The 12751-nt window shown below is 33.4% G+C and overlaps 1 protein-coding gene across 1 annotated transcript in view; it reads right to left on the reverse strand.

The window, feature by feature from the left end:
• Positions 1 to 10618, reverse strand: part of LOC133996826 (hsp70-Hsp90 organising protein-like) — a 35554-nt gene extending 24936 nt beyond the window's left edge. Inside the window, exon 1 of the mRNA XM_062436394.1 lies at positions 10470 to 10618. Coding sequence (XP_062292378.1) covers positions 10470 to 10515 — 46 coding nt within the window. The 5' untranslated portion in view covers positions 10516 to 10618. The remainder of the gene's footprint in view (positions 1 to 10469) is intronic.
• Positions 10619 to 12751: the final 2133 nt, after the last annotated feature.

Consider the following 12751-nt stretch of genomic DNA (forward strand, 5'->3'; position numbering starts at 1 on the left):
TACACACACAGATATTGACACACACATACACATATATACACACACACACACATATATATATATACACACACACATACATACACACACACACACATACACATATATATACACACACATACATACACATATACACAAACACATATACACACACACACACACCTTCCCAACTACAGCCTGACCGATATATCACTCAGCCAATCAGAGATGAGTATTGCCATCTACAATAAAACCTGTTGTATAAGACACTGTTTATTTTGGGGGAGTGTCACAAAGGGAAACAATGCTTTTCTATTAAAGACCGGTTCATTCTGATGCACCAGTAGTTATTCATTTATAAACACACCCTTTAAAGACACTTTCAGAGAGCAGAGAATTCATTCTTTAGTTTTTAACCCTTTTTTGGTTGATGGAGAAAAAAACATGCACAAAAACATTAAATATATATATTGATCCAATGTTAGTTAACACAAGAGATGACATAATTTCAATTAATTATATTAAATGTGAATAAATGTGCATTTTTATAAATTGAAATATTTCTATTTTTTTGTATATTCTGGGTCAGTTTAGGATAAATAATCAAATTTCTGAGTTTTAAAGTGTTTTTTTTCTTCTCTCAAATGTAAAAAATGGGTCAAATTATAAACCCTGAACAGTATGTAAGGGTTAAAGTTTATTTAAACTGCAGCACGGGAGTAAAAACCTTAAAATAACAAGAAGAGAAAAGTGTTTATAGTGTTTAATATTCAGGATTTAACTTGTAAGTATTATAAATCTAGTGTTTTCTTAGTGGAGCGATACAGGAAGTGTTTTGGGGCGTTATACACTCAATCAATCTATGCTGTTGACATTAAAACCAATAAAACCATTAAAAGCTAATTAATCTCCAATAAAAGTTAGTTATTCAAACAAAGCCGGTCAGTGTGAACAAATAAAGGCAGGTCCTGCAGAGTCAGCAGTCTGCCAGTCTGAGTTTATCTGTTTAACAGCAGCACTGTTTCTCACACGCTGATTACACCGATATTTACAATAAATACGTCTTCCAGGAAGAGACGGAGGCCTCCTGCACTGCTGGAGGGTTTAAAGTGGAAAAACAACTTAACCTTTTACATACTGTCTCTACACCAATTCACATTAATAAATTCACCTTCAGTTATTAATAAACATTCAGAATCACTATTTTATGACCAGTGTCAAATGGTGTAACCAGTGTTTTTTCATAAAAATCTTATTATATACAAGAAAATAAATGTGAATTAAAATTGTCAAAACCTATTTAGAAGAAATTAGAAGTTTTTATGATATATTCTGCTCAATATTGACAAAATGATTTAAAATTTAAATGTAGAAAATACTCCAAAAATGTTTCTTTTCATTTGATGTTTTAAAAATGAAGTAATTATTAATATACGTCCACTTATACAATATGTAATATTTATCATTCTTTTGTGGTTACACCATTTGACATTTTCAGGAGCATTCAGTCTTACTTTTGGTAAAAAATGGTGCAAATATCAAAATAATACTCCAAAAAGCGCTTATTATGCTTTTCCTTATTTTTTAGACCTACGGTATAACGATCAATGACGTGATGCAACCGAGTGTCTATTGGTGTAACCAGTATTTTTTTTACATAAAAATCTGATTATATCTGATTATGGAATAAATATAATCCACTTTTGCAATGCAACACTATATTTTTTCAACAAATCTTACATAATTTTTCACAACTTATTTAGTTTTTATGATACGTCCTGCTCAATATTGACAAAATGCTTTAAAATTTAAATTTAGAAAATACTCCAAAAAGGTTTCTTTTCATTTGATGTTTTAAAAATGAAGTTTTATTAGTATAAGTCCACTTAAAAACACTGTAGGTGGATAAAATATGTAATATTTATCATTCTTTTGTGGTTACACCATTTGACATTTTCAGGAGCATTCAGTCTTACTTTTGGTAAAAAAAATGGTGCAAATGTCATTTTAAATGATATAAAACCAATACAAATACAAACATATACATTTGAACAAACCTGATGCTGCTTTTAAAACTTTAAGGCTTTTAAGATATTTTTGAATTGCTCATCTTGACAACCCTTATTAGTCACTGAGTCATTTACGTCAAATTTGTACATTTGCATATATATAAAAATGTGTATCAGCTGCAAACATTTTTTTAAATGATGCATTTTATTTGCAGTTTTCTGTATTGGGGGTTACATTAGGAAAAGTTTAGCTAAAAGAAATGTGTATATGGTGTTTTTACAGCTCTCAAATGTAAAAAAAAAAAAAAGAAAGAAAAAAAAAAAAAGAAAAAGGGTCATAATCAACTTGAACAGCATTTAAGGGTTTAAAAAAAATGAGGGAAATTATAAAATAAAGGTTTGTTTCTGATAATATCCTCCAGGACTGTTTTTAATGTCCTTTTTTAACTTATGTGATAGCAAAGCAATCTTTTAACACATTTGAATGCTGATTTTTCCTCTTTTTCTAATAAACACAAGTCAAATTTGTACATTTGCACCAAAAATGAAAAAAAATTATGCATTTTATTTGCAGTTTTTTGCACTTTGAGTCACATTAGGAAATGTTTGGCTAATATAAATGTGTATATGGTGTTTTTAAAGCTCTCAGATGTAAAAAAAAAAAAAAAAAAAAAAAAAAGGGTCATAATATGTTTCTGATAATATCCTTCTCTATAAAAACAGTGTGAAACCCCGACGTGTCTCAAATAAAGGCCTGGTCACCATCTGAGAACTGATGATATTTAATACAAGCTACGGTCTTTATAATGTCACTTTAAGGCCTTAATTTATATATTTAATTGATTTAAGTCTCTTTTATACTCTCAGAAACATCAGAGACTCCAAAAACAACCTCAACACAAACAATTAGGTTTGATTTAAAAGTGAAGCTAAGACTTTGTCACACTGTCATGTCTGTATGTTTCCTTTATTATAATCAGTGTGAGGACGTCGTCGTTGTTGTAAATCGATTACCGGGGCGGCTTTATGGAAAAAATATTAGATTATTTTACTCTTTCTGTATCTTCATTTGCTGGATTCGTTCCTTTCACTCGTTCATTATTCATACATTAATTTTCCAGATAATTCCAGCTGTGATATAAAACTACACACATGCCCTTTAAGAGGATTTTAATGAGTCAAAATGTTCCAATTACACATAATATGAAAGTATATATGTGTAATTTATACGATCACTCGCTGTGTCTTTGAAACGTTTAAACTCTGACGTTAAAAAACATGAATCACTTCCTCCTGTGCTGCTAATTAAACGCTGATTATTGGACATTTAAAGGTAATAATTACATTTTTAATAAATACAGACAATAACGAAAGCATTCATATTCAAAAGAGTGTGTGTGTGTGTGTGTGTGTGTGTGTGTGTGTGTGTGTGTGTGTGTGTGTCTGTTTCTCTCTCATTAGCTAAATCATTTCAAGGAAGAGCAATATAAAGACTAATGGGTGCCTGATGTGGTGAACTCATCCTCTCTCATCCTTCCCTCCCTCGGCCTGCACCACGAACACAAACACACACACACACACACACACACACACACACACACACTACAGTCGCCTTCCTCTGACTCATCGACAGAAGCCGCTCTGTATTAAACAACGAGACAAACAGCCTGAAACCTTCCTCTGCAGTGACGTCAGACGGTCGACCTGACGTCCGTTTACGTCCGCAGAGCAGCAGATTTCCATTTTTTATATATTTCTGATTCAACTTTACATGAATCATCGTCTACCTGCCGACCTTTCAGCGTCATTTTGTTTCTACTAACAGATTTACAACACAGTTAAAAGAGGGGAAATGGCATCAACGCAGCATTTCTCTTCCACTGCTAAAAGTTGCTGAATTTCACGTATTAAACTTTGATTTCTGAAAGGTTTATTGGACACTTTAAACACCTCTGCTGGGGTTTGTGTGTATAGGTGGGTGGTTTAGATTAACAGATTTAAAAGGATTTTTTTTAAAAGGGTTAAATATTTTCGCTGCAGGTCCGACCCTCAATACATAACTTGAACTAGCAGCAGGGCTTGGCTGATATGGACAAAATCAAATATCACGATATTTTAGACCAAATACCTCGATATCGATATTACAACAATATTATAAAGATGGTTGTTGATGCTTTAACAAAATATTTACACTATGAAATGTTTGATAAATAATCATCAGGAATGTGGATATAATGACATGGTGGGTAATCCTTGCTCCTGATGTGCAGGTTGGTACCCTGTGTGGTAGCTCCTGTCATCAGTGGATGAATGGGTGAATGAAATGTAGTGTAAAGTGCTTTGAGAGGTCGTAAAGACTAGAAAGGTGCTATAGAAGTACAGTCCATTTACCTAATGTGACCCAGAATATTAAAAAAGGGAAATACATTTGACCCAAATTCATCCAAAATGTCAATATTGTTCATTCTTCACATTTTAATATAATTTGTTGGAATAGTTCTCGTGTTTTATGAAACATTGGAGCATAATAAAGTGTCTTTTATGTCGTTTTTTAATAATAAAACCTAAAGAATAAACTCTCTCTGCTCTCTGAAAGCTTCATGAAGGATTAATCATATTTACCTGTGAATGACGAGCTCTTTATGAATGATTCAGATGTTTTGGTACAGAGACTAATTACATGAGGAAATGCTGTGAACAGTGTGTGAGGGTTAAAATAAAGGCAAAAAAAGCTCAAAAATAAATCTTAAAAAAATAAAAACCCCATGATACTCAGCGTATGAAGACAGAGTGAGACGGTCCGAGGTTAATGAGCAGTCTGTGATGTTTCAGCGTGCGGTCGACAGCTGCATATTTTAACTACGACTCATCGGTGTGTCTGAGAGAAAATGACAGGATGGGTTTAAGGACGGAGGCGGCTCGAGAAACTAACCAGAAACTAAACTCTGCTTCTTACTGCTGAGACCGAGATGCAGATGTGACTGAAGACTTTTCATTTCTATGGACGTCGCTGCTTCAGTGTCGTCATAAATATATATTATTGATCATCTTTATCTAACTCCTCCCTCAGTGTTTAGTGTAGATGGAGAGGAGATACCTAAGAGAATATTTTATTTATTATTTTATTTATTATTTTATTTTATATTTACAATAGTATACCTTCATGTTTTATATCATTTATTATTTTATTTATTATTTTATTTTATATTTACAATAGTATACCTTCATGTTTTATATCATTTTATTTTATACTTATTATTTTATACCTTCATATTTGATATTATTTTACTTATTATTTTATTTTATATTTATTATTTTATAACTTCATTTTTTATATTATTTTATTTTATTTTATATTTATTATTTTATACCTTCATGTTTTATATTATTTTATATTTATTATTTTATACCATCATATTTTATATTATTTTATACCTTCATTTTTATATTATTTTATTTTATTTTATATTTATTATTTTATACCTTCATGTTTTATATTATTTTATATTTATTATTTTATACCATCATATTTTATATTATTTTATTTATTATTTTATTTTATATTTATTATTTTATACCATCATGTTTTATATTATTTTATATTTATTATTTTATACCTTCATATTTTACATTATTTTATTTTATATTTATTATTTTATAACATCATTTTTTATATTATTTTATTTATTATTTTATATTTATTATTTTATACCTTCATATTTTATATTATTTTATTTTACACTTATTATTTTATACCTTCATATTTTATATTATTTTATATTTATTATTTTACACTTATTATTTAATATTATTTTATTTATTTATTTTTATTTCATACCTTCATGTTACATATCATTTTTAGAGCCTATCACAGATATATTGGTATCAGTGTTTATGCTGTCCGATGTGCTGGTATTTTTTTTTATATTTAAGATATATAAGCTGCATTTTATGTATATTTAACCCTTTTTCCTAATTCAAGTTTACATATTAATTCATGGTTTCACAGCACTGATGTAAATTTTTTTTTTTTTTTTAAAGTTTATAGTTAAACTGTAAAATATCACAGCTTCCTTGTCTTACACATCTTTATCACAAGTGTTTGTTAAACACATTTGTGGAAAAAAGAAGGTGTATTTAGGAATATATTGTTCTATATTATACCCTGTCCATAAATGCTTTATTCTCATTTGCACTTTTAACCAATACAATGTTTTTATTATAACTGTATTAGGTCATGTGTTTAGTATCCTTATCTATCTACCTACCTATCTATCTATCTATCTATCTATCTATCTATCTATCTATCTATCTATCTATCTATCTATCTATCTATCTATGTATCTATCTATCTATCTATCTATCTACCTACCTACCTACCTACCTACCTACCTACCTACCTACCTACCTACCTATCTACCTACCTATCTACCTACCTACCTACCTATCTATCTACCTACCTATCTATCTACCTACCTACCTATCTATCTACCTACCTATCTACCTACCTACCTACCTACCTACCTACCTATCTATCTACCTACCTATCTACCTACCTACCTACCTACCTACCTACCTATCTATCTACCTACCTACCTACCTATCTATCTACCTACCTACCTACCTATCTACCTACCTACCTACCTACCTACCTACCTACCTACCTACCTACCTATCTATCTACCTACCTACCTACCTACCTACCTACCTACCTACCTACCTACCTACCTACCTATCTACCTACCTACCTACCTACCTATCTACCTACCTACCTACCTACCTACCTACCTACCTATCTATCTACCTACCTACCTACCTACCTATCTATCTATCTACCTACCTACCTACCTACCCATCTATCTATCTACCTACCTACCTATCTATCTATCTACCTACCTACCTATCTACCTACCTATCTATCTACCTACCTACCTACCTATCTATCTATCTATCTATCTATCTATCTATCTACCTGATGAACAGATGATTGCGTGCAGTGAAAGGACTGTTATTTTAATTCAACGTGTCTGTGAATAATTTGAATAGAAAAACATTAACGCAGACTGAAAGGTGTCACTGAGAGAGAGAAAAAAAATGTGAATTTGTGCAAGAAATGTAATCACTTGTGGTCTCTGATTAATAATCCATGTGCAGCAGCAGTTAACCGTATTTATAAGAAGAGTTACTGTGGATATGAATAATGTAAAAAATTAAGCTTATTAACAAGAGAGGGAAGAACTGGACGCACTGTTTTAATGTGTTCACAGCTTTAAAATGTGGTTTATTGTTAAGCTAAGTTCGGTTTGTTCTCTCATTTTCAGATTAAATCAAGAGCTAATTATCACCGCTGTTTATTAGATGAAGTTTAACAGGGAAAAGGCGGAGTGAGGGTGGTTTCCTCCAGGTTTTCCCCCCAGGAAATTCTTCAGTAGATGACTAACAATGACCACACTTCTGGGTGAAAAGAGACCTCTGCTCCTTGTTTCCTAAATTCTTCAATGTTTGTATCTTATAAACAGTGGAAGCTTCTTTTTTAATGGCATTAATGAAGGTAGTCCCGACCTCCTAGGAAAAACCTAAAAGTAACAGATGACGTCGCTGCTCAGAGATAAAGCAGCTATTTAAAGCTCGGAGGCGTCTTTCCAAAAATATTTCACCCCCTAAGTGTCTCTGCTCCACACATTCATCAGTTTTCACATTTTAAAAACAGCTTTAATGGACTTTTTTTTTTAGAGCGTTAAAACAGAAGGTATTGCTCATCAGGGTTGACCATTGTGAGAGTATTAAACATAAAGCTACAGTACAGTGGTCAAACCAGTTCATGTGCATTCTTATGTGGTTACTGCGAGACTCGTTTGCCAGTCAAATATTTTCGGTTGGGTTGACGAGCTGCCAACAAACCAAACCTTGGGTTCGCTCCGATCAGTTTAATAACAGATTTAAGTGTGGCTGCGATGTCACAACACGCATACACATGTTTTTTTTTTATATGTGTTTCTGTCAAGTCTAAATTTATGGAGGTAGATAATACAGGCGTTGCGTCAGAGTCAGTTTCCTCTGTTATTAGTGTGTCCTGAAGTGGTTTCAGTTTGGGTTTAATTCAGGTCAATATTACACTGTTACCCCAGCCAGCATGTCCATGTGGGCCCCATGTGGGTTAAATGGGGGCCACATGGGCACGGGCTTGAACTGGGCAGATTTTTGCGTGTCTCACATAGTTTCAGTAACATGTGAAGCCATTTAATGTCCATTTTGATCCCACTTAGACCCCATAGGGGTAAACATAGGGGGCCTACGTGGGTCTGATCCAGTTGGGCCGCACCTGAAACCCAGTCAGAACCCACTTGAAGCCCATATGGGCAAACACAGGTAGGGGTAGGTCTGGGCGATATCGGCAGAATCACAATATTTTTGATCAAATACCTCGATAATAGTGTAGGGACGACTATCAGTGCTTTCAAAAAATATTCACACAATGAGATTTGTGATAATTAATCATCAGTAATGTGGAAATAATGACTTAATGGATAAAGGCGGGTAATAGAACAATCTGTTATGATCAGAAAATCCACATTTTTACTGTAATGCAGCCTTTAAAAGCAGGAAAAGACACTTTAACACAATATTCAAAACCTGAGACGATATCTATAAATATCACGATATCGATCATATTGATTTATTGCCCAGCCCTAATGTGAAGCCATGTGGGCCTGACTGTATGAGCCCCATAAGGGATGTAAGGGGGCTAAGTGGGCATGGGCATAAACAGGGCAAATTGTATGGACCCCATATTGTTTCAGAAACATGGCCCCAACATAAGGTCCATTCTGATCCCACTTAGACCCCATATGGGCAAACATATGGGGTCTACATGTGTTGCTCACCCAGAGTCACCATGGCAACTGCAGACGAACCCAGCTGGGGGCCATGTTTACAGCCCATATTTAACCCTTATGGGGCCCACATGGGCATGCTGGCTGGCTGGGAGACGACCGGTTTGAGCTAGATAACGACTGAAGTGAAGAAGTCTGCTTTATGTTTCCGCTGATTCTGTTTTCACATCCTATCAGATTGAAGGTAAAACCCTTTTCAGGCGCGTCCATAGTGGAATACGTCAGAGCTTTCAACACAAATATGAGGTTTCCACTCATAATTACGACCTAAATGCTGATACTGTCAATTACAGTAAGGTTGGGTTGAGGTTAAGCTCAATGGAAGTACGAATCAAATAAGAAACATGCTTACAGGAACAAAACACCTGTAATAATTGGTGTTTTGTTTATCTTCTTATACTGAGTCCAAACACAGCATCAGTAATAGGAACTTATAACTTATAATGTCAGGCTTTTTTTGTTGTTTTTGGTTCCTTTTGTGTAATTTTTACTCTTCCTCTTTTTGGTTTTCTGGTTAAAAACCACTGATGAAAGTTTCAAAAAGCCCCAAAATGCTGCTTGACTGAACTGAAACCCAAGCGAGCTATAAATAGCATCTTCTACAGTCTAACATTGTAAAAAAAAATAATGCATGTTGGCTTTAACACCAACATTTCCCAACCACTTCATGTTAAAATAAAAAATAAAGTCTTTTTCTTCTCTTATCCTATACATAGGGTGGATTCGGGTAATATGGGACACTTTTGCAATTCTGACTTGTTTACCTTATTTACATATTAATCCATTACATTATATCAACACCTAATATCATTATGAAATTCCTTGTTTAATCAGAAGACCATTTTATATTGTACTCAAAAGGAAAATGGCACATATATTAATGTTCCTTGTGTCAAATGGTTTCAGAATTTGTAGGTTTTATAATGTGGGATGCTAGTTTTTAAGCTTGGAAATACTTTGATTTATGCAAAGCAGCCTTATCTGCCAAAACTTTCTAAAAAATGCACGTACCCATATTTGGTCTTTTAATTCTGTTGGCCTTCATGTTTTCACATAACTGAATAGAAAAAGAGATAAATGCACTAAAGCCTAGTTGTCCCACATTAATCAATGTCCCACATTATCCTAATCCATCCTATTAAACCACAACTACTGCAGGAAACAATGAAGAAATACACATGTAAGCCAATTAACATGCTACTAGTTATTTTAATTTTTAGAAAAGGGACAATATTTAGGATTAGATGTCATAATAAATGATAAAATAACTTAGCTATAGACTGTATTTACTTGTTTACAAACTACACTTATTAGTCTTAACAATACAAACTATTAAAGTAAAGTTAAAGCTCAATATAATAATAGTTTTTGGCATTTTTTAAATATTTCTTGTCTGACGTTATTTATTATTTGGAGGCTTTTTTTAGTCACAGCTGCTGTTGAGACTGTGAGAAAAATGAGGAGGCTTAAAAAAAAAAAAAATACAGCAAGTTGAACTCAACACACGCAAAAAGAAGAAAGAAACTTTTTTTCTTTTTTTTTTTTTTTAAATGTGAAAGAGGAAAAAGGAGAAAAGTTATGTTGGACTCACCGCCTCCCAAACCCAGCAGCCTGCAGATATCTCTGGTGAACTTCATCAGGTTTTATAACATCCAGCATTATCCACAAACACACACTCATGAAATGTAATGTTTATGAATCTCCGGTTAACGCTGTCCGCTCTCCGGTTAAGCTCCCGGTTCATGAGGAAGGAGAAGTCTCGCTGATCCTCCGCCTGTCTGTCTGTCTAGTCACCGTCACTGTGAAGCTGCGCGCTGTAATACTAATACTAATACTACATCCGGTGCTTCACAATAAAACGACGTTCTAATTTTTTTAGAACTACTTCCGTTACCTGTCTTCTTCAAAATAAAACGCATGAGAGGATTGAGGTTAAATATCTTTTTTATGTTTTAAAAATGTTAATAAAATACTCAGATTTGAATAATATTTTATAAAAAATAAGTTAAAGGTGCAGTGTATTATGATGATGTATTTTCTTTAAACTTTTTTTTCCTCAAATTTTTACTTTATTTTATTTTACAATTTTGAATATTTTTTACTCTAAATATTACAACTTCTCAAATTATTACAACTATTCTTTCAAAAATGTTACTTTATTTTATTTTTAAAATGTTGAATATTTTTTCAGTTAATATTACAACTTCTCAAATTATTACAACACACACACACACATATATATATATATACACACATATATATTTCACTTTAAATCTGTGCAATAACAATAAGAACTCAGGTAAATTATCACTCAACACTAATTATTTCTCTTGTACATAATGTCACTATCATTATTTATTATTAATTATTTAATATTTATCGTTATTATTATTATTATTATCACCATCATCATCAGTTTTATTATTTCATATGTTTTACTATAATTGTTTTTTATTGCTTTTGTATTTATTATTTATTGTCTTTTTTATTATCACTCTTCTATTTTTACTATCCACTTTGCTGCTGTAATAATGCAAATTTCCCCACGGTGGGACTAATAAAGGAATATCTTATCTTAAAAAATTACAACTCCAAAAAATTTTACATTTTTTCCTCAAAATTTAACTTAATTTTATTTTACAAATGTTGTATATTTCTTCTCTTAATATTACAACTTCTCAAAATGCATGTGAGAGCTTGGACAGAAATGGAATATAATAATCATAAGTATGTTTTAATGAGCGTATAATCACCTGATATTGTGTTTTCATTACCTTCCAATGAGCCCTAACAAACCAAACACTGACTCTAGAAATGGCCTATTATATTTCATAGCCACAGAAGGAAGGGAGGAAAGAGAGAGAGAATGAGGGATGACGTTAAGGATAAGGTGAGCAAACAAATCTGGGAAGGAGAGAGTGAGTCAAAGTGTATTCATTTGATTTCAATCTGCTTCCTCAATGCTATGCCACTAAATCTTACACACTTAAATTATCTTGTTAAATTCTTTCTGCTCCTTCTCCCTAATTAAAAAACTCAGAATCTACGAATGTGTAACTATTTTTCATCTCAAAAGTTTAACTGCTGGATAACAAGATGTCTCCTACTTCTTCTTTTCTAAAGTCCATTCTCAGTGTTTGTGCTCTGGAGGCTTTGAGTTTCCTCTTCATGTTTTGTGTAAGTTGAATATTGAACCAGGATTGGTTTCCAAACTATATGAGATGCCACAAATCCTGCTAGTGGCCCTCGCTCTCATCCAGGACAAAGGTTAATAAACGCAGATTAATATAAAAACAGCCTTCTAGTATCAGACTCTGCAGATCATTCTGCAAACTGAAGCTCAAACATCCAACTGAAGGAACAAGAAGAAACATTTTTCTTTTTCTGAGCAGAGCTTATGTTGATGAGCTTATAATTGACCCCGTCTGTTTTGACTGTTCCTTCTTTCTTTCCTCCCTTCCTTCCTTCCTCCCTCCCTCCTTCTCTCTTTCTTTCCTCCCCCCTACCTTCCTCCCTTCCTTCTTTCCTCCCTCCTTTCCTTCCTTCCTCCCTCCTTTCCTTCCTTCTTCCTCCGTTCCATCCTCCCTTCCTCCCTTCCATCGTTCCTTCTTCCCTCCCTTCCTTCCTTTTTCCTCCCTTCCTTCCTTCTTCTTCCCTACCTTTCTCCCTTCCTTCCTTCTTCCTCCCTACCTTTCTCCCTCCTGTCCTTCCTCCCTCCTTCCTCCCTACCTTCCTTCCTTCCTTCTTTCCTTTCCTCATTTCCTTTCTTCATTTCCTTCCTCCCTCCGTTCCTCCTTCCTTTCCTTCTGTCTTCCTCCCTTCCTCCCTCCCTCCTTCCTTTCCTTCTGTCTTCCTCCGTTCCATCCTTCCTTC

The sequence above is a fragment of the Scomber scombrus genome, chromosome 2, assembly GCF_963691925.1.
Source record: "Scomber scombrus chromosome 2, fScoSco1.1, whole genome shotgun sequence".
NCBI classification, from domain to species: domain Eukaryota; kingdom Metazoa; phylum Chordata; class Actinopteri; order Scombriformes; family Scombridae; genus Scomber; species Scomber scombrus.